Raw genomic sequence first — 21,721 nt, 5'->3', positions numbered from 1 at the left:
TGAAAGGTATTAAACAGATAAAATAGGACAGGACCAGACAAGAAGGCTGGCAGTATCGAGCTCAATTCTCCCAGGCCTGGAGTGCACTTCTTCCATTCTTCTTTTCACCTTTAGAAGCCCTAACTTGTTTCAGGATTCAGCTTAAATATCACTTTCTATGTGAAGCCTCTCTATATGTTTTTCTGCTCCCTTTGTAAACTAGCTTGAATTTATTTTAGGTAAGTACTTTTTTGTTTGTTTAGTTGTTTTCAGTCACTCTCCATGATCCCTTTGGGGGTTTTCTTAGCAAATATACTGGAATGATTTGCTATTTCCTTTTCTAGTTCATTTTACAGATGAGGAAACTGAGGCAAACCAGGGTTAAGTAACTTGTTCAGGTTCATGCAGGAAGTAAGTGTTTGAGGTCAGATTTGAACTCAAGATTCCAGACCTGGCACTCTGTCTTGTGTCAACTATCTTCCTCAAGTACATACTATCTTTCTAGATAGAACATAAATTCAGTGAAAACAGGGTCTATTTCCTTTTTGTCTTTACATCTGCAGTGCTTGGCATGGTTCCCTGTACATAGCAGCTACTTAATAAATGCTTGTTAATTGATTAATTAGGTCAACTGGGTTCTCCATCTCCTTATCAATGGAGAATAAAAGTAGTTACCCATCTTCAGACTGTTTTCAAGTTGTTTGGAGAGGAATTTGTGAGGACTCCAGGGGTATTCCTTCTTCATTCCTCCATCTTGTCATTGGAAGTCTCTCCGTCTTCAAACTGGAAGGTAAATGCAGGCAATCCAAAAGTATATTCCTCATAGGGATAGGAGACAGAGGCTTTGAGATCTGTCAGGAAGTCTGGCATGCTCTGACTCTGGACCAATCTCTCCTGTCTCTGTCTCTTAAGGTTCTCATCTGTAAAGTGGTAATAAAAATACCAGCTCATTGATAATCCCTCCTGGGAAGATGTGGGGGTTCCTCTGTTGACCCTTGCTTTCTGTAACTGGGTTCACAATAGCATACTCCCCCAGTGTAGGTGCAGCTGTCAATAGGTTAAGTCCTTGTCCAGGCATCCATTTATGTATAAAGAAAGACCCTTGGGCCAGTGAGAGATGTTGGGGTGGTGTTGGAAATAGCATGTAAAATATTTTCAGTGCCAAGCTTTATTGCATGCAATGGGGAAGAGGAGGAAGAGGAGAGAGGAAAAGGGGACCCAAGATACAAGATAGTATACACACTAACACAGAATATAGCTCATGTAAGGGCAGCATTATGTTGGGGAGTACGGACATCTGAATGCATTTAGCAGAAAGGGAATGTTTCAGCATCAGAGAAGATGTGCTCCTGCTGAAGGGGAAGGAGCATTCCAAAGTATAGTTCTTATATCACAATTTTGGATGGCCTCCCTGGAGCTGGTCTAATTGTGTCAGGAACTATGGCAAAATATCATTTTGGGGGAGTTTGTTCTTAGGGAGAAAAAAAGCAAGCTAGCGGTAGACAAAATATTATTTGGAGGGCATAGCTACACTAATCTTTGAAAAATCTTATTGTCAGTATTTTTCCATGAGTATGTTCTATAAGCTTTCAGCCTTTTGTAAGGGGAAACTATCATGGTGGTTTCAAAAAACCATTAGGCCATGTCTTATAACAATGGTTTCTATGCATAGATTCAATAAGCTACAGCCTCACTTAAGGAGACACTGTCATGGTGGTCTCAAGACCACCAGGCCCAGTCTTAAAACAATTCTCTTTCCATACCCATAAACAGAGAGCTCTACAGGCAACAGTCTACCTGGTTCTGGGTCTCCCATTCTATGCCTGCTATAGTGAGCAGTTGTTTCAATGTTTGTCTGAATGCTTGTGTGTCTGTTTGGGAGAATATATTTGAAATTCTTTGCAGGGGCATATGCTGTAAGTAGATAAAAATTTCAGGTCACTTTCCCATTGATCATTAATAAGAGACCCCAAGGGAAAAAAAGAAAAGGTAAGTAGCTTGTGTTAATCATTAAGCCTGCCCTATGGACAACCATAGACTTTTACTTTGGAACTCATGTGTCCAGGGCACAAACAAGTTAGGTGAGTTACAGTCTGACATGAATGAGTTACCTGAAAGGCTGCTGCAGGCTGGGCTTTAACCAGATAATAAAGCCACTGTCTCTCGCTGAAGAGTTTACCCTTGCGAAAAGCAAAATCACTTGGAAAGGAAAGACGATTTCTCCATTGACTACTGGCCGAGGAAGGAACGGGGTAAGGGAAAAGGGGTAACTGTTCCATACAGCAATTTCCTCATTGACTATTTTCAAGGTCAAGCTTCCAAGCATGGAATGATACCTTGACATTAACATGAATCAGATAAAGGAAAATGATAATTATCTCATTGACACAAAGGTTTCAGAGGGAAAGTAGAGGGGGGGTAGGGAGATGAGAACTGAGTCAAAATCTTTTTTTCTTTTCAACAACTGAAAATCTTGGGGTGGGGCAAGGGGGTAGGGGGAAAAAAAACAAAACAAAACCTGAAAGCTGAGTTTATCCCTGTGGGGGATAAATCAGTGGATTAACCACCAGTTAAAAAAAAAAACAAACAACAGAACCCCCCCCCCAACCCATTTCATTTATGTATTGATTTAATTGCCCTGGATTGGAGACAGAGAGGAAGACCTCTCAGAGGAAGGACTAAGATTTTTAAAAAGAGAACAGCTGGAGTGGGAAATGATTGTTTCCATTGTTTGAAGCTTTAGAGAGTAGGTCCCCAAATCAAATGATGATCGAGCACAGGCAGTTTGGGAAAAGATTATCTTGGACCAATAGCATTCTCTCAGATGTGAGGAATGATTAATTTCAAAGAACCAAGGGTAATACATTCAGGGCATCAGTACCTGGAAAGGCGTGATTCAAGTTTAGGAGTACTTGATATCAGAAACACATGTATTGGATGGAGAAAGGTATCCTTGTGCTGATTTTTTCATATAACTCCTTTTGCCATGCAAATAATCACCCCCTGAGTTATTTGTTTGGAGAATTGTTTTCTTTTCACAAGGTTTTTTTTTTTTTAAAAAAACAAGCTGTGCGATGATTGTTTTTTTCTAAGTCCACTCTGCTTTTGGGGGGGAGGAGTTTCTGTGATACAGGTCTCTATATCAGTGTAAATAAGATATCCCCGCCACTATTTTTGAAGGGCTATTAATTTGACTCCTTTATCCTCAGTTGGCTCCAAAGAGAACAATATCACATTTGGGTACATATGGGGAAGAAACCCTAGCCTTGCCCAGATTTACTGCTCAAACTGGATATATGGCTTATTGAGCTTTTTGAGGTGTAACCAAAAGCTTCCATGGCCCTTGATTGACATATTCATTTTTGGTTTTTTTTGGAGGGCAATTGGGATTAAGTGACTTGCCCAAGGTCACACGGCTAGTTTTTGTGTTAAGTGTCAGAGGTCAGATTTGAACTCAGGTCCTCCTGACTCCAGGGGCGGTACTATATTCAGTGAGCCACCTAGCCTCCTCAATTGACATATGCTTGAAAGTGATTCAGTCACTGGGGTGGCTAGGTGGCGCAGTGAGTAAAGCTCCAGCCCCGAGTTTGGTTCTGGCCCCAGACACTTAACACAAAAGAAAACTAGCTGTGCAACCTTGGGCAAGTTACTTAAGCCTAATTGCCCCCCAAAAGGCAAAAAAGAAAAAAAAAGTGATTCTGTCAAATATTGACACTGAATTAGAGCTAATGAAATGTACCTTTGTCCTTTCATTAGAAGACACTATGGCTATGGAATGTTGAATATAATGAATGTTGTTTGTTGTTGTTTAGTTGTTTCAGTCATATCTGACTCACTGTGACCCCATTTGGGGTTTGAAGTGATTTGCCATTTACTTCTCCAGCTCATTTTACAGATAAGGAAACTGAGACAAACAGGGTGAAGTGACTTGCCCAGGGTCGTACAGCTAGTAAATGTCTGAGGCCAGATTTGAACTCATGAAGCTGAATCTCCCTGATTTCAAGCCCAGTGCTCTATCCACTGTGCCACCTAGTTGCACCTTGGATATAATCCTTAGTGTGTACAATGTATTGGCCCACCTTTGCTTAATTGTTTTTCTGTTATAAGAGAGAGTTCAGTGGTGAAGGTGGGTGGTAGGAAGTGATAAACAGATTAAAAAGACAGATAAAAGGATAGATAATGACAGATTAAAAAAGAAAAGGCATCAAGAAGAAAAGAAACTTACATGATAGCTTTATTACATATTTAAAAGGAATAGCATAACGTATGTAATAGATTTGCAGTTTCATGTACAATCATCTTTTTTTTTTTTGCCTATTCTATCATGTTATGGAAATGCTTAGTTTTATTTTTTTTTAATTCAGAAGAAAATAAATAAAATTTTAAAAAAGATAAAACTTAAGAAAAAAAGAGTCCCAGAAATATTTTTGTCTTAGGAAACAACAGGATTTATTTCTATTTCAGATTCCATCCTCAGCAAACCTTCTAGATGTAGCTATGGGTAGAGACCACTACTCATTTAAATAGTTTATAGAGATAGGGACTAGACCTGTGATTTTGTGACTATAGGTAACACCTAGTGAGGAATTTCCTCTACAGATGCAGGTTAGCATCATCTCTGCAAATTATAGTCAAAGAGCTCCTTGGAACACTAATGGCTTTGATCTAGTGACACTGGCCTCCTGACTGTTCCATGAATAAGACACTCCATCTTTTGTCTCTGGGCTTCTTTTCTGGATGTCTCTCATGCCTGGAATACTTTCCCTCCTCTGACTTCCTGACCTGGCTTCCTTTAAATTCCAACTTAAATCCCACCTTCTATAGGAAGCTTTCTGTAACCCTTCTTAATTCCAATGCTTTCCCTTTGTTGATTATTTCCTATTTATCCTGCATGTTGATTGCTTCGTGCATATATATATATATATATATATATTTTTTTTTTGCATGCTGTCCCCCCAACTAAATTGTAAGTTCCTTGAGGGCAGGGACTGTCTTTGGCCTCTTGTATCTTTACCACTTAGCACAGTGCCTGGCATATACTATGTGCTTAACATATATTTATTGAATTGAACTGAGTCCCATTTGTTAAGCATTTGCTATGTCTTTTTCACCCTGGAAAGGTATGGAAGAAGTAAAGACATGGTCTTTGCTCTTATAGAACCTATAATCTGGTTCAGACTATCACTCTAAAACTTCAAAGAGCCAAGATTTTGTCAATTTGTAAGCTCCTTCCATAGATACAGATCACAATCATATATCTTATTTAGTAGATGGTGTTTGAGGCAGCTAGATAGAGTGTGGGGTCTGTAGTCAGTCAGAATAATCTTCCTGAGTTCAAACCTGGCCTCACATACTTACTGACTGTGTGATCTTGGGTAAGTCACTGAACCTTGTTTGCCTCAGTTTCCTCATCTTTAAACTGAGCTGGAGAAGGAAATGGTAAAGCTCTTCAATATCTTTGCCAAGAAAACCCCAGATGGGGTCACAAAGAGTCAGACAGACCTGAAAAATGACAACAACACAGATGGAGGTACTGAGATTGAAAAAGCAAACAGTCGATATTATTACATATTGTCATGAACAAAGATGCCAATACATAATATTTGAGTACCAAGTTCTGTGTTCAATTGCAGGGTTCAGGGAAGAAAGATCAAAAAGTCTTGGAGTAGTTAGGGTGGAGAAGACAGAACCTGAGCTGAGTCTAAAAGGATCTTGAGAATTTTCATAGATCAAGAACAATGAGTTCCTTGAGGTCAGGGCAGGGACTGTCTTTGGCATTTTTTTTTTTTAAATCTCCAGTGCTTAGCACAAGGCTAGCACATAGTAGGCACTTAATAAAAATTTTTTGATTTCTTGAATATGCCAGATTTAAAAATGATTATGGCATGTTCAATGGATATTTAGAAACCTAGACTGTCTATAGCAGAAAGTGGCTATTAGGGAATACTGGGTTGGGTGGGAGAGTAAAGGGGAAGAAGGGAATTAGCATTTATTAAGTACCTACTATGTTCCAGGCATTGTGCTAAAGACTTTACAAACATTATTTCATTTGATCCTCACAACAACCTGGTGAGGTAGGTACTAGGGAGGATGAAAGGCTATTAGGTAGAGAATTGTTTGAAGGAATGAGGTCCATTGTGAAATACTGCTTGTAAGAGCCTGCCTGTTCCCTATTAATATACTTATGTGGGATGCCCTTGATACATATATCATTTTTATTTTTTTTTTCTGATACCTATAATTTCATCATTGTTGGGAACTCCCAATGAGAAACTTCTACAAAGGCAGATCAGCATTTGCTCTGCAACTTATGGTCTTACAGAGTCACCTGGGTCACTGAGAAGCTGTGTGACTTGTCTAGGGTCATACAGCTAGTGTGTGTCAGAAATTGGACTTACAGTCAATATTTCCTGGCACCAAGGCCAGCTCTCAATTCACTGTATCGTGTATGTCATATATAAGTTATGTATACCTTACCTCTGCCATGCACAAATTATTCTCATAAAAATTTTTATGACTAGGAAAGAGGGGTATGGATTGTCCAATCCTCACAAATGCTTAGTCCTGTCAAAACAAGACTTTTTATTTCCTCTGGGGACATCACTGACTTTATCAGAAAGAATGTCAAGACCATCAGATGAGTATTCCCTTCATTATCCTTAGTGGTCTGATTGATTCGCCTGCCAATTCCTTCCCCCAGTTGAAAATGATCTTTCCCTTTTTGTATCTTCTGACAGTCCTTTGGGAGTTTCTCCTATTTTACCATTTCTCTCTCTGTCTCTGTCTCTCTCTGTGTGTCTCTCTCTTTCACTCTCTCTTTTTCTCTCTCTCTCTCTCTGTCTCTCTTTTCTCTCTCTCTCTCTCCTCTCTCCCTCTTTTCTCTCTTTTTATCTCTCTTCCCTCTTTTTCTCTGTACATATGGTAATTCTTTTTAGAATTTCTTTTGGAAAATCTTCTTTCACAGTGAACATGACCTGAAAGAGGTTATTATTGCTACTTAATTTACAAATATGGAAATGAAAACCCAAATAGAATTATATACAACATCTTTAGATATTCTCTTTTCCCAGAGCCTAGGAACTTCTCAAAAAATCTGAGGCTCTTTGGTGATATTCCTATTTGAATCTTTTTTTCTTTAAGGTTGGCACTAGCTTAGGGCACTGTGATGAAAAATTATGATACCAACTTCTTACCTCACTTTTAGAGAAACTGTGATACTTCAATCAAAATGGATGATGCTTGTAATTACTGAGTGATCTTAGGATGCCTTATCTAAGTATGCAAGATGATTACCTGGCTATTCTCACTGATGAGTATTGAGATGCTTCTCTTGGCAGGTGAGTAAGTCACTGTGTGGTTCTTTTTGACTTCTAGAGATTGCCAGCTGAGAAGTCTCAATATGTGACTTGGACACTTAATTCAATGTTTCAATCTATATGTAACATTTTTTTTTTTGGTTTTTGAAGGGCAATTGGGGTTAAGTAACTTGCCCAAGGTTACATGGCTAGGTTTGTGTGTGTGTGTGTGTGTGTGTGTGTGTGTGTGTTAACTGTTTGAGGCCGGAACCGAACTCGGGACCTCCTGACTCTGGGGCTGGTGCTCTACTCACTGTGCCACTTAGCTGCCCTATATGGAACTTCTTTTGTAAGATTCTATGTGACTTTTTGGGTATTACTACATATTTGCGCATCAGTGACTAGTGGTAGAATAAGCTCAAGAATCCCCTTCAGGATTCAGCTAGGTGGCACAGTGAATAGGGCACCGGCCCTGGAGTCAAGAGGACCTGAGTTCAAATGAGACCTCAGACACTTGACACACTCACTGACTGTGTGACTTGACAATATTCTAGTTGTGGTGGTTCATCCATGAACTACATGGTTATCTCTCTTACTTTATAGTCCAATTTTTCCTCCTGCCTAGTTCTAGACTTGAAGTATATCATGGCTGGAAAAAGTGCCCATAATTCATTCTTTCACTCCACAAAACTGATAATTGGTTGTGGTAGTTATACATGGACACCATTATAATTTGTATTTAATTTACACTAAACTACTGGTTGCCAAACTCAAAAGTTAAAACATATGATACAATGATTTATGGTCAAAAGCAGAGCAGAATGTCATGGTGGAAAGGATAGTGGACTTGGGATCAGGAAGACCCAGATTCTAAATCCTGCTTCAGACACTTACTAATTGTGCTATGTTGGGAAAATCATTTAACTACTCTGTGTTTGTTTTCTTGTCTACAAAATGGGGGCAGGGGTGTTGAATTTACTAGCATCTAAGTTTCTTTCCAGATCTAAATCCATGAGCGTACAAACCTATGATTTAACCTGAACAATTTCTTTTAGATTTCATTTTGGATGAGCTTAAGTACTTCAAGTCTTCAATGTTCATAGCCCAATTGCCGAAAAATTTAATTAAATTTAAGAGGGGCATTCATATAAATATAGGCTGCAGAATTTTATAAAAAATGTGATAGTTCTATTGAATGTCATCATAAGCAAACCACTTTTTGAGTAATATATTCAATTCAGAGAACCACATTTTTAAGGTCACTTCTGTAGCTCTAAATCTATGATCCAATGAATGGCAGAGGGATTTGAGTGTGTGCCAAGGAGAAAAAGAAGAGAAAATTGTCTATTCTCCTACCTAATGTAAGATGGCTAATCATGTTAAAATAATAGATTTTGAGAGAGAGAGAAGATAAATGATGGACTGAACTGTCCTCGGTTCCAATGTGTCTCTTGCTTATTTTTAGCATCTTGTAGGAGTTGCTATATCATACCTGAAGAGGGCAGCATTGCTGGAGGAACATGGATCACCATTGTTTTTGATGGTAAGTGGGTCTTAAGAGACTTGGAGTCTTAGAGGAAATAGGATTTTGAATTTCTTTTCCTATCTGTGGTTAGCATATTTAAGTACTAATAACATAGAGAAAATACCTAAGTGAAGATATAAGGAGAGAACGGAAGGAAGATGGATGGTTAAACTACTTTCTCCCCTTATACACGTGGATTTCCCAGAATGGGCAAATTCATAAAAAGATGTGCACATATCTGGGGTAGCTAGATAGTGCAGCAGATAGAACACCAGTCCTGGAGTCAAGAAGAACTCTGTTCAAATCCAGCCTCAGAATCTTATTAGCTATGTGACCCTGAACAAGTCACTTAACCCTGTTTACCTCAGTTTCCTTATCTATAAAATGAACTTGAGAAGGAAATAGCGATCCACTCTAGTATCTTTGCCAGGAAAACCCCAAATAAGGTCACAAAGAGTCTGACATGACTGAAAGGACTCAACAACAACATACATATGTCTACCTTCTGATCCTGGTATCTAATACAGCCTAATACACATTCCTATGGAGCAACATCATGCAATGGGGTCTTTGGTAAGACAAGACTATTGTTGTCCCAAGTGTAAAATTTTAGGCCTAAAAACATAATTTAGAATAATGATCATTGTCTGTTATAGTTAATAAGTGACTTAAATGGATCTATGTAGTAAAAAGGTTATCGGGTCTGAGGCTCTAAGATCTGAGTCTGAACCCTGATTCCTTTGCTTACTAGTTGTATGGTCCTAGGGAAGTTATTTGACTTTTCTTCAACCTCCATTTTCTCTTCTGTAAAATGGGGGCAATAATGCCTAGCCTTCCTCCCTTACAGGGTTCTTTTGAGGACCAAAGGAGGAAATATAATGAGTTGTTCTGTAATTATGATATTAATAGAAACTCATATGTATGTAGCACTTTCAGGTTTGCAAAGTGCTTTCCATAGAGTGGTATTTAATAATAATAATGATAATAATGAGTGTTTATATTGCACTTTAAAATGTACAGAATGCTCTATATATGTTGTGTCATTTGGTTCTCATAGGAAAGGCAGTATAGAATACTTACAATCAGGAGAGACTTGAAGGTTTGAAATCCAGCTTTGAAGCCTATTAACTCTGATAATCTCTAGCTGGGCGAATCAGTAAATTTTCTCTATCTGAAAAAAAGGATATAATAATGATGGCACTGTTTGCCATACAGGATTGTTTTGGGAAAATATTTAGTGATATAGAAATATGAGCTGATACTAAATGTCAAATAATCTTATTAGAAGTGATTTATTGAGAAGCAGAAAGATATAGTGAATATATAGTGGATTGTCTTGGAGTCAAGAAGACATGGTTTCAAGTTCTACCTCTGGAACGATTTGACTGTGTGACTGTGGATTAGTCATTTTCCTCTTAACGTGTCCAGGCTAAGAGTATAAATTACACAGTTAATAAACATTTATTAAATTCCTACTATGTGTTAGGTGGGCATCTAGGTGGCACAGTGGCTAGAGTGCCAGACTTCAGTTCAAATTCAGCCTCAAATTTAGCTGTTTGACCTTAAGCATGCCACTTAACCTTGTTTGCTTCAATATCCTCATATGTAAAATGAACTAGAGAAGGAAATGGCAAACCACTCCAGTATCTTTGCTAAGAAAATCTCAGATGGGGTCATGAAGAGTTAGACACGACTCAAAATGACTGAACAAATGTGTCAGGCACTGTGTACGCACTGGGGATCCAAAAAAGTAAAAGACAGTCCCTGCTCTTAAGGAGTTCATGGTCTACAGAGGAGACAAATTGCAAACAACTATTTACAAATAAGACATATACAGGATAAATTAGAGATTTTCAACATAGGAAAGACCCTAGAATTAAAGAGAATTAGGAAAGTCTTCTGTAGAATGAAGGATTTTAGCTAGGACTTGAAGGAAGTCAGGAAGTGGAGATGAAGAGAGAGAACATTCCAGGCATAGGGAACAGCTTGTAAACATGACCAGAACCTGGAGATGGAGTGTCTTGTCCAAGGAACACTAAGGACTCAAGTGTCAATGCATTCCAGAGTGTGTATGGCAGGGTAGGGAGTAAGGTATTAGAAACCTGGAAAGTTAGAGGGGCAGGTTATGAAGACCTTTAAATGTCCAGCGAGTAGCTATAGATCTGACTTTATAGAGGGAATTTCTTCACTGAGAGTACCCAACATCAGTCTCTCTCCTTGTTCTCCACTTTACCAAAACAGGCATTTTTTTTCTTCTATATGCCTAGATTGAAAGAGGTATAAAATTTAATATGTGATAAACTCCTCCCAAGCTCACAGTCCTCTGTGCTGTTGAAATCTCATTTACAGATTGTCATGATTGTGTTACCTGACAGTTAATACTGAGTGGCTTAATGAGACTTTTATTTGATGGATTGGGTGTGCAGGTTTGGAATGGAGTCTCCTCTATCCCACCAATGGCTCTCAGTTGGAGATAAGTCTAGTGAATGTGGAAATTCCATGGCTGCCACATGTCCCATGTGATGTCTCTCCTGTCTATGAAGATTTCTCTGTTTTAAGGTGCCAAACCAGGTATGGTCCATATCGCAAGCTGAAGAGGAGACTAGTGGTTTTTCTGAGCATTTCACTGTTAGTAGCATTGGAGATACAGTGTGTGGCTTCTTAAAGTATCTTTGGTCACTTTTCATTTAAAGAGTGATACCAGTAAACGCTACTGCCCCAAAGAGTCAACAGTTTTTCTCTCCTGTCTACCCCTCACCATTCATCCCAACTTCTATTCTAATTTTTCCCCCTTCTAAATCATTCTACACATCACCATCAGATTAAGCTTCCTAATGAACATTACTCTTATCATTCCACTGTTCAAAAGCCTTCAATGATTCCCGGTCGCCTACTGAACATTGTCCAAATTCCCAAGGCTAGCATTCAAAGGCTCTCTATACTCTGGCTCCCATTTACCTTTTCAGCCTTTATGTTCTGCCAGACTAAGTCACTTGCTACTGCTGAACAGGTTTTGCACTTTTCTGCTGAAATGAATGAAAATCCCTAAGAGAGTTTCTGGGTAATTAATAATAAATTTATTAATTAGGCTAGCTGGCAATCAATAAATTGATGGTCAGTAGTTTCTTTCTGTAACCAGAGATGCCCTGTGGAGAGCCTGAAAAGTTTAAATAACCCTTGAAATGGAATTCCCTTGACAATTGAAAATCAATCCTGATTGGTGGACATTTAAGGAGGAGGTGGGCTAAAAGTCTTCAGTTCCTTTTGCTGAGAATGTGGCTTGATCATGAAACTCAGCTGCCTTCAGCAATCTGGACAGGGGAATCTATCTACATCCTGAGCACTATGCTTTATGAACTGGGTCACCCTAAACTCTAATGGAGGGTTACAAGATCAGGGGTTCATTTCCCCAGAGTAAGAACTCATCCAGACTGGATTTTGTTCATACTTTAAACAGAAGTTAGGTCTCCTAGTTGGGCGGGATCCCACCCAAGATTGAAGAACATGTTCCTTGAAGGCTAGGGGTAATATCCTCAATCAGTCACATCCTTTATTTGTTTTTTTTTTCTGGTTTTTTTTTGAGGGAAGAAGGCTGAGAAATTGGGGTTAAGTAACTTGCCCAAGATCACATGGCTAGTAAGTGTTAAGTGTCTGAGACCAGATTTAAACTCAGGTCCTCCTGACTCCAGGGCCGGTGCTCTATTCACTCAGTCATATCTTTTAGAGATTGACTTTAACAAGAGCTGGGCCTTAATGAAGAAATTGAGGAGAAAACCATGGATCTCAATTTAATTATTAGTTATTAACATATTAGTAAAATAATAATCTCTCAATACCTTGGCACCAATATCCTCATTACCCCCCACAATCGCATCTCCTTTTATTGAAATCTTATTTATCCTTCATGTCTAAGCTCAAATGCCATCTTCATAAAGAGTCCTCCAATCCTTTCAGTATGAAATGATCTCATCTAAACTCATAGCATGATATTCTTCTCTGATGTTTTGGTAGCATTTTAATTTGTGTTATGGTTTATCTGTGCACCTGTCTTAGCTCCCAGTGTATCTTCAAGGGTAGGGTTTATGATTTATTTATCTTTGTATCTATCTTCCACAGTGTCTTGTATGCAGTAAGTGCTTATAAATGCTTATTGAATGAATCAATGATAGAAGTAAGACCATGACAACCTATATATACATTCTTTAAAGTGTTCCAAGTTTTTGGCCAGGTTGTGGAGGTTGGAGGAGAAGCTGCACTGTGGTATGTCACACTTTGAAATGTGTGACTGGTAATATTTCCACAAACAGTACCCTCTGTGATTGTTTGTGACCTTGATTTCTCACCCATTGGGAAGCGGTAATTGTTCTAAATGCATGTTATAACTGTATATAGTCTCAAAGTCAAGAAGTTGATTGACAGGAAAGGAAAATGCTTTATTCTTCAGTTTTCTGAGTTTTGATCACTTCAGTGTAGAATGATTTGCAAAGCAGTTTCATATAATTTGGTAGGCCTGGTAAAATTTCTACCGACCTATAAAGTTTTCACTGGTTCTTGATTTACTTATTATGACCCACAGCAGGGTATATAAAAATGATAATTAGTAGTTCAAAGAAACCATTTCCAGCACCTGTTTTATTGAGCAAGAAAACCCCCCAAACGAAGCAAAACAAAAAAGAATTGAACTTCCTTAAGGTACTAGGATGGAAAATAATCCTTGGGCTATAGATTTTCTATGCAAGATTGAGTTAAATGCAATTCATATATATATTAAATACCTAGTATATGTGAGACGTTTTATATTTATTACATTCTGATGGAATCCAGTGTAATCCAAGAAGCAGGATCTACCATGTGCTAGGCAGTACAGGTACTTGGTATTGTTGTTCAGTCGTGTTTCTGTCATGTCTGACACTTTCCGACCCCACTTGGGGCTTTCTCCATAGAGATATAGGACTGTTTGTCATTTCCTTCTCCAGCTCATTTTATAGATGAGGCAGCTGAGGCCCAATGGGGTTGTGACTTGCCTGGGGTCACACAATTAGTAAATGTCTGAGACCAGGTTTGAATTCAGGAAGATAAATGTTTCTGACTCTAGACCTAGCATTCATTATGGCATCACTATGCCATCTAGCGCTGGCATACAAAGACAAAATGGGAAATAGTCCCTGCCCTCAAGGAGCTTACATTCTGTAGCATAGGATATAGTATGTAAATAGTTAGAATACACACACACACACATATGATTTAAGGAGGGAGAGAGCACTAGAAACTAGCTAGGATGAGGAGATGCTCCCTCATACATGGGTTGAACCTTGAAGAGTTCTAGGGATTCTAAGAGGCAGAAGAGAGAATAAAGTACATTCTGGGCATCAGGGACAGACAGTCTATCCCAGGGGTGGGGAACCTGCAGTCTTTAGGCTATATGTGGCCTTCTAGATCCTCTGGTGTTGCCTTGTGACTGAGTTCAAGTTTTACAGAACAAATCCTTTTACTTCATTTATTTATTTATTTATTTATTTTTATTAAGCAATCAGGGTTAAGTAACTTGCTCAAGGTTACACGGCCAGGTGTTTCTGGGTGGGTGCTAAGTGTCTGAGCCCGGGATTCGATCTCCAGGTCGTTCTGACACTGGAGCCGGTGCTCTTACTCGCTGTGCTACCTGGCCGCCCCAACAAATCCTTTTATTAAGGGGATTTGTTCTGTAAAGTTTGGATTCAGTCAAAGGGCCACACCTAAGGACCTAGAGGGCCACATGTGGCCTTGAGACCACAGGTTCCCTGCCCCTGGTCTATTCAAAAGAGTAAGAGATGAAGTTTGAATTTTGAGGAGCTGTAAGTTGTCCACTTTGACAGGAACATAGCACACATGAAAATGAAATGATGTGTGAAAAGTCTGCCGTGAGAATGTGAAAGGCCTTACATACCAGAGAAGTTTATTGCCTTATATGGGTCATAAAATTTGTTTTGGGCAAGGACATAGATGAAAAAATGGACAAGCATGGTCAGAAAAAAGAGTTCAGTAATGCTTATCTGGGGTGTTGCTTCCCAGGAGTCCACTTTTTATAGCCATTGTCAGTTTCTGCACAGCTGACAATGAGACAAGAAAGACTGCTGATTAATCAGTTAATAAGTATTAACTAAATGCCTGTTACCAGCCTAGCAAGAATAGTTCCAGCTGGATAAAATAGAAGCAAAATATGAGACACAGTTTGGAAAGGGAAACAAGACATATAAAATTGTAGTAAAGAGTTTTTTTATTCAATCATGTCTGACTCTCTGTAAACCAGTTTGGAGTTTTCTTGGCAAAGATGTTAGAGTGGTTTGTCATTTCCTTCTCCAGTTCATTTTACAAAAGAGGAAACAGCAAATGGGCTTAAGTGACTTACCCAGGGTCACACAGCTAGTAAGTGTCTGAGGCCAGATTTGAATTCAGGAAGATGAATCTTCCTAACTTTGGGAGCAGCACTCTACCTGCTGTTTCACTTACCTGCCCGTAGTGAAGAATACAGTACAACATATAATTAGGTCCTAGATTTTATGGAATTGATTTTAAAGGCTAGAGGAGTTTAGAAGAAAACATCTATGAAGCTTGAAGTTGTCAAGAAAGGCTCCCTGTGAAAAGTCAATCAATTTTTTAGTGTTGATCATGAGTACAATGAACATTGATTAGGCAAAACACTATGCTGAGCAAAAAGCTTTTACTACTGGGGCAGCTATATGACTCAGTGGATAGGACAGTGGCAATCAGGAGGACCTGAGTTCAAAGCTGGCCTCCGGCACTTACTAGCGGCGTGACTCTGGGCAAGTCACTTTACCTGGATTGCCTCCAAAAAAGAAGTTTTCAGTTCTTTTTCAGAGAATTCAGTTGTAATGTGATAAAGTCAAGACTTTCCTCCACTCACTTTTCTCGACTTAGTAGGAAGGTTTAAGTGACAATTTTAAGGTTGAAGGATATTACCCAGAATCTACTAGAATTTTTAACCATATATTCACTCTCATGTAACTTGATACTACTGTCCCCAGGACCGAACCAGTACATTTTCTGAGAAAACTGCCATATGTCTTTAGTGACTTGAAGCTCAAGTAGCTAAGTGAGGACTTAGTACTTAACAAATATTTCATTTTTAGAATAAATAAGTTTAAGTCACTGATGATATAAATTTAAAGTGAATTGGTATTTGGAAAACAATACTTGATTATATAAAAGCTTCAATTCATTAGAGATTTTGAGTAACAGTTCTTTCATAGCCCATTAAATTTTATTTTTATTATCAACTTAAGAATTATCAATAAAAACTTGTCAATTAACCATATAAAACAAGTAAAATCTTATCCCACATCCAATGGTTTTAACAAGAGAGAAGCATCATCTTTCAAGAAATTATTAAGAAAAACTGACCTGATATTCTAGAACTGGAAGGTAAAATAGAAGTTGAAAGAATCCACTGATGACCTTGTGAAAGAGTTCCCAAAATGAAAACACCCAGGAATATTAGAGCCAAATTCCAGAGTTCCCAGGTCAAGGAGAAAATATTTCAAAAATGCAGAAAGAAACAATTCAAGTATTGTGGAACCACAATCAGGATAACACAAAATTTAGCAGCTTCTACATTAAGGGATCAGAGGGCTTGGAATATGATATTCATGAGCTCAAAGAAGCTAGGATTAAAAACAAGAATCACCTACCCACCAAAACAGAGTGTAGTTAATGAGAGGAAAAATTGACATTGAGTGACATAGACAAATTAATTCATTCTTGAGAAAAAAAACAGAGCTAAATAGAAATTTTGACTTTTAAATACAAGACTCAGGAGAAGAATGAAAAGGTAAACAGGAAAGAGAAATCACAAGGGACTTATTAAAGTTGAACTGTTTACATTCCTACATGGAAAGCTGATATTTTAAACTCATGAGAACATTATCATTATTAGGGTACTTGGAGGGAATGTAATATAGACAGAGGGCACAGGATAAATTGAATATGGATGGATGATATCTAAAAAATAAACTTAAGGAGTGAGAGAGGAATGTACTGGGAGAAGGAGAAAGGGAGAGGCAGAATGGGGTAAATTATCTCACATAAAAGAAGGGAAGAAAAAGTTTTTACAATGAAGGAGAAGAGGGGGGAGGTGAGAGGGAATGAGAGAACCTTATTCTCATCAGATTTGACTTAAGGAGGGAATAACAAACACACTCAATTGGGTATGTAAATCTATTTTACCCTATGGGAAAATAGAGGGGAAGGAGATAAAGGAGCACGGTGGGGGGTGGGTGTGGATGATAGAAAGAAGGGCAGATTGGGGGAGGGGGTAATCAGAAGCAAACACTTTTGAGAAGGGACAGGGTGAAAGGAAACAGTATAACTATTATGGAAGTGTTTAGCATGACTACACATGTATAACCAATATCAAATTACTTGCCTTCTTGGGTAGGTAGGGAGGGAGGAATGGTAAGATTTTGGAATTCAAAGTTATAAAAATGAATGTTAAATATTATTTTTACATGTAACTGGGAAATAAGATAAACAGGCAATGGGGTATAGAAATCTATCTTAATCCTACAGGAAAATAGAAGGAGAAGGGGATAAGAGAAGGTGGGGAGGGTGATAGAAAAGAGGGAAGAATGGGGAAAGGGGTAATTAGAAGCAAAACACTTTTGAGGAATGACAGGGTGAAAGAACAGGGAGAATAGAATAAATGGGGGTAGGGGGAATAGGATGGAGGAAAATACAATTAGCAATATTAACTCTGAAAAAAAAATTTTTGAAGCAAGCTTCTCTGATAAAATCCTCAGTTCTCTAATATATAGAGAACTGTGTCAAATTTATAAAAATAAGAGCTATTTCCCAATTGATAGATGATTAAAAGATATAGTCAATTTTCAGATGAAATTATTTCTCTATAGCCATATGAACAAATATTCTAACTTACAATGATTGGAGAAATGCAAATTAAAACAATTCTGAGGTACTACCTCATACCTCTTAGATTAGACAATAGGACAGAAAAGGTAAATAATAAATGTTGGAGAAGATGTGGGAAAAATGAGACATTGATGTACTGTTGTCAGAGTTGTGAATTGATTAAACCATTCTATAGAGCAATTTGGAACTATGCCCCAAAGGCTATAAAATCATATCTAGCAATACCGCTATTAGGTCTGTATCCCAAAAGAGAAAAAAAAAACAAAAAAGGTAAAGAACATATATGTACAAAAAATATAGCAGGTCTTTTCTGGGGGGTAAAGAACTGGGAATTGAGGGGATGCACATCAATTGGGGAATAGCTGAATAACTTGTGGTATGTAATTGTGATGAAATACTATTATACTAAAAGAAATGATGAACAGGGTGCTCTCAGAAGAACCTAGAAAGATTTATATGGGTTAATGCAAAGTGAAATGTAATGGGTACAAAGTAACAGCAATATTGTAGAATGGTCTGCTGTGAATGACTGATATTCTCACCAATACAGTGATCCATGACAACTCTGAAGGACTTAGGATGAAAAATGCTATCCATCCCCAGTGAAAGAACTGATAGTGTCTGAATACAGATTGAAACAACTTTTTTTTTCTTCACTTCATTTGTCTTGAGTTTTTTTTAATCCATGTTTTTTTTTTTCACAATATGCCTATTATGGATGTTTTGCATGACTACATATATATAACCTATAGGAAATTGCTTGCCTTCTCAATGGGGGGAGGGTGGAGAAGGAAGAAAGGAGAGAATTTGGAACTAAAAGTTTTAAAGACAAATGTTAAAAATTGTTGCTTACATGTAACTGGGGGAAAATGAAATAGTAAACAAATACAAAAATAAATAAAAGTATTAATTTAAAAAAAGAAAGAGAGAAGCAAGTACATTAACAAACAACAAACCCAGCAAATAAAATGTTTTTGTTCTGTGTCCCCTTCTAGGTCTGCACAATGTTTCTCTTCTTTCTTTTCTTCTTAATTATAACTACAGTCAGGATGTGTACAATTCTGCATTTGTTTAGCATTACTTCATCTAGATCTTTCTGTATTTACTAATATATTTCATATTTTTATGATCCTATGATATGCTATTATTTTACTATTCCTTAATTAAGTTAGCCCTTTTGCAATTCTAGGTCTCATAGGTTGTTTCTATTTTGTTGTTGTTACAAACAGAGCATCTTTGAATATTTTGTATAGATGGGTCTTTTTAATTTTCATTTTAATTATGCCTTTTTATTTTCATGATTTATTTCAATTTTCATCATCATTTATTATTTTTGCTTTTAATTATTATTTTACATCACTTTATTGTTATTTTAATTATTATTATTTTTTGGAGTAGAGTCTTAACAATGAAATTTTGACTGGTTCAAAGGGTAGAATCAATCTAATGAAATATTGAAGAGTGAAATGAGCAGAACCAAGAGAATATTGCATATAGTCATGGCAATATTGTTTGTAGAGTAACTGTGAATGAATAAGTTATTCTAAGTATTATAAATACTCAAATCAACTACAAAAGACCTATGAAGGAAGATGCTATCCATGCCCAGAGAAAGAACTGATAAATAGAAGTATGTGTAATAGGGTTTTTCATATATATGTATGTATATACACACGAATGTATTTGTGTCAAATGACTCCTTTCTCTAGTGTGGGATGAGGAGGGAGGGAGGAAGACAGTTCAGAATCTAGATTGTAACAAAAAAATTAAATCTAAAAAATCTAATGATTTATTACATACTGTCATATTGCTTTCAAAAATATTTTCACCTGTCCATGGTGCCAATAATAATTTATTAGTGTCTGTTGGAGCATGACAGCCCACTACTGAGTTTTTCTATTTTTCATATTTTTGCTATTCTAGTCAAATAGCTATCTAATAGAAAAAATGTTTTGCTAAATTTAGGTAATAGTTCAAACAAAGAAAACCAGATAAAGCCTTGGCAAGTCTAATGTGTTCTATCAGAGCATATGGTCTATGGGAACGTAGTTTTTCCTGAGCTGCAATCAGATTTCAGTTCTTTCTCTGGATAAGGCAATGATGCTGTCCTCTTGTCTTGAGAGGGCAGATCCATCACCCTCCCAGGTCAAGAGAGGAGAAGAATCTCATTCTGCTTCCTTATTGCTTCTCACCTAGCTAACTCTGGCCAATCAATCAGCTATTCCTGCAGCTGAACTCCCAGCTGGGTTCTTCCTGCCTTTGGAAAATCATCATGTAAATAGAGGTCAGCTCTGGAGTTCAGTGTAGTGAGAGAGCCAAAAAGTGCTGGGGCAGGATCACCATAGCAACAAACTCCTCTGCTCTGCTGAAGGTTTATGATTCTGAAACATGCTTTCATCTACCTCTGGAGTTTACAGATGATGAGGGTGAAAACATTGAGCACTGTGTCTAACAGAGGACATATTTATTTGATTTTCTAAGGTTATTTTGTTTTATAGACACCTCTTTTCATTTCCAATAATCTTTTTGTTGACAAAAATGAGCAAAACTCAAAACAAAAATCTTTTAAAATTCCATTAATTAAAATCACTGGATTAATGAGTTGAAAAATACAATAGAGATACATGAATGAACGAGGAAATTTGAAGTGGTGACTGAGAAGATCCTGCTTTGTAACTCACTTCCAAGTCATTGCTGTCTTTATACCTTCAGGTCTTTGCAGTGGGAGATACAGGAAGGCCTGTATTCTCTGGAAGTTCGTTCTGGCGGGCAGGTGTTGAATAGTCTGAGTGAAGGTTCCTGGGATAACTGTACTTTCAAGGTAAATTCTTGGATGGAAGGATTTAGTCCATGGGTGCTGTCCACAGTACCTTATTCTACAGAATGAGGTAAACAACATTTGCTTTAGGAGAGGGTCTAGTCCTTTCATTATTGCCAAGGGAATGTAACATTTTTTCATTATTATAAAATTTTAATTTTTTATTTTTCAATTGACAAAAATCTATCGTCTCTCCACCTTTACCCTGCCCATAGAAGAAAAAAAGAAAAGAAAAATGAAACTCACATGTTCATATATCAGACAAATCAAATTCTAGCATTGACCATAAAAATGTTCCATTCTGTATCTTGGAGACCATCAATTTTCCATCATTAATAGACTTAAGTTTTTCCAAGTTATTTGTTCCTATGATGTTGCTCTTGTTATAGAAATTGTTCTTTTGGTAGTCATCTTGTGTAAAAAAAGGCTCTCTCCTTCTTGATTTACTGATTCACCCTAACATTTTATAAATAAAGGGGTTGCCAGCAAGTCATGTCCCTCAGCCCAAACATGGCCAGTTCCTTTGTTCTGTGTTTGAAAATCTATTCCTGGGGCAACTAGGTGGTGAAATGAATAGAACACTGGCTCTGAGGACCTGAGTTCAAATATAGCCTCAGAAACTTGACACTTAACTAGCTGTGTGACCTTGGACAAGTCACTTAACCCCAAGTGCCCTGCCTTCCCCCCTCCAAAAAAAAAAAAAAAAGAAAAAATCTATTCTTTCCTCACCTCTTCCTCTTAGGATTTCATTTCCTACCAAAACTACAGCTCCAGTGCTACTTTTCACATGAGGCTTTTCTTGACTCCACCCAGATGCTGTTGCCTTCCATCCTCCCACTCCAATTACCTTGTATTTATTTTTTATATCCTTACATATGAAAAGGCATGGCACAGTGTGCAGAGAGCGGGAATCAGAGTAGGAGAATCTGATTTTAAATCCTATCTCTGACATATCCTGGCTGTGTGAGCCTGGGCAAATTTCTTAGTCTCTCACTGTTCTGGGGGACTCTCCAAAGACAGGATGGGGGCAGTGTCACAGTGACAAATATGAATATCCACAGACAAATACCTTACATGGTGCTGCAGTGGTATTACTTATTGTATGCCCACAGCTTTCCCTCCCTCTATCATTTTACTTCTCTTCTCTTCTCTTCTCTTCTCTTCTCTTCTCTTCTCTTCTCT

General features: G+C 37.7%; 1 protein-coding gene across 1 annotated transcript in view; it reads left to right on the top strand.

Annotated features, from left to right (window-relative positions):
• The first annotated feature begins 2,071 nt into the window (after positions 1-2,071).
• Positions 2,072-21,721, top strand: part of PKHD1 (PKHD1 ciliary IPT domain containing fibrocystin/polyductin) — a 669,991-nt gene continuing 650,341 nt past the window's right edge. Inside the window, exons 1-5 of the mRNA XM_069070581.1 lie at positions 2,072-2,231; positions 7,184-7,316; positions 8,740-8,817; positions 11,226-11,370; positions 20,434-20,542. Of these exons, the coding sequence (XP_068926682.1) occupies positions 7,265-7,316; positions 8,740-8,817; positions 11,226-11,370; positions 20,434-20,542 (384 nt within the window). The 5' untranslated portion in view covers positions 2,072-2,231; positions 7,184-7,264. The remainder of the gene's footprint in view (positions 2,232-7,183; positions 7,317-8,739; positions 8,818-11,225; positions 11,371-20,433; positions 20,543-21,721) is intronic.

Source organism: Petaurus breviceps, unplaced genomic scaffold (assembly GCF_028583685.1).
Source record: "Petaurus breviceps papuanus isolate PSGF00001 unplaced genomic scaffold, PetGlider_PUasm1.0 90822, whole genome shotgun sequence".
NCBI classification, from domain to species: domain Eukaryota; kingdom Metazoa; phylum Chordata; class Mammalia; order Diprotodontia; family Petauridae; genus Petaurus; species Petaurus breviceps.
Note: the sequence above shows the minus strand (reverse complement) of the source record. Positions and strands in the feature narration are given on the sequence as shown.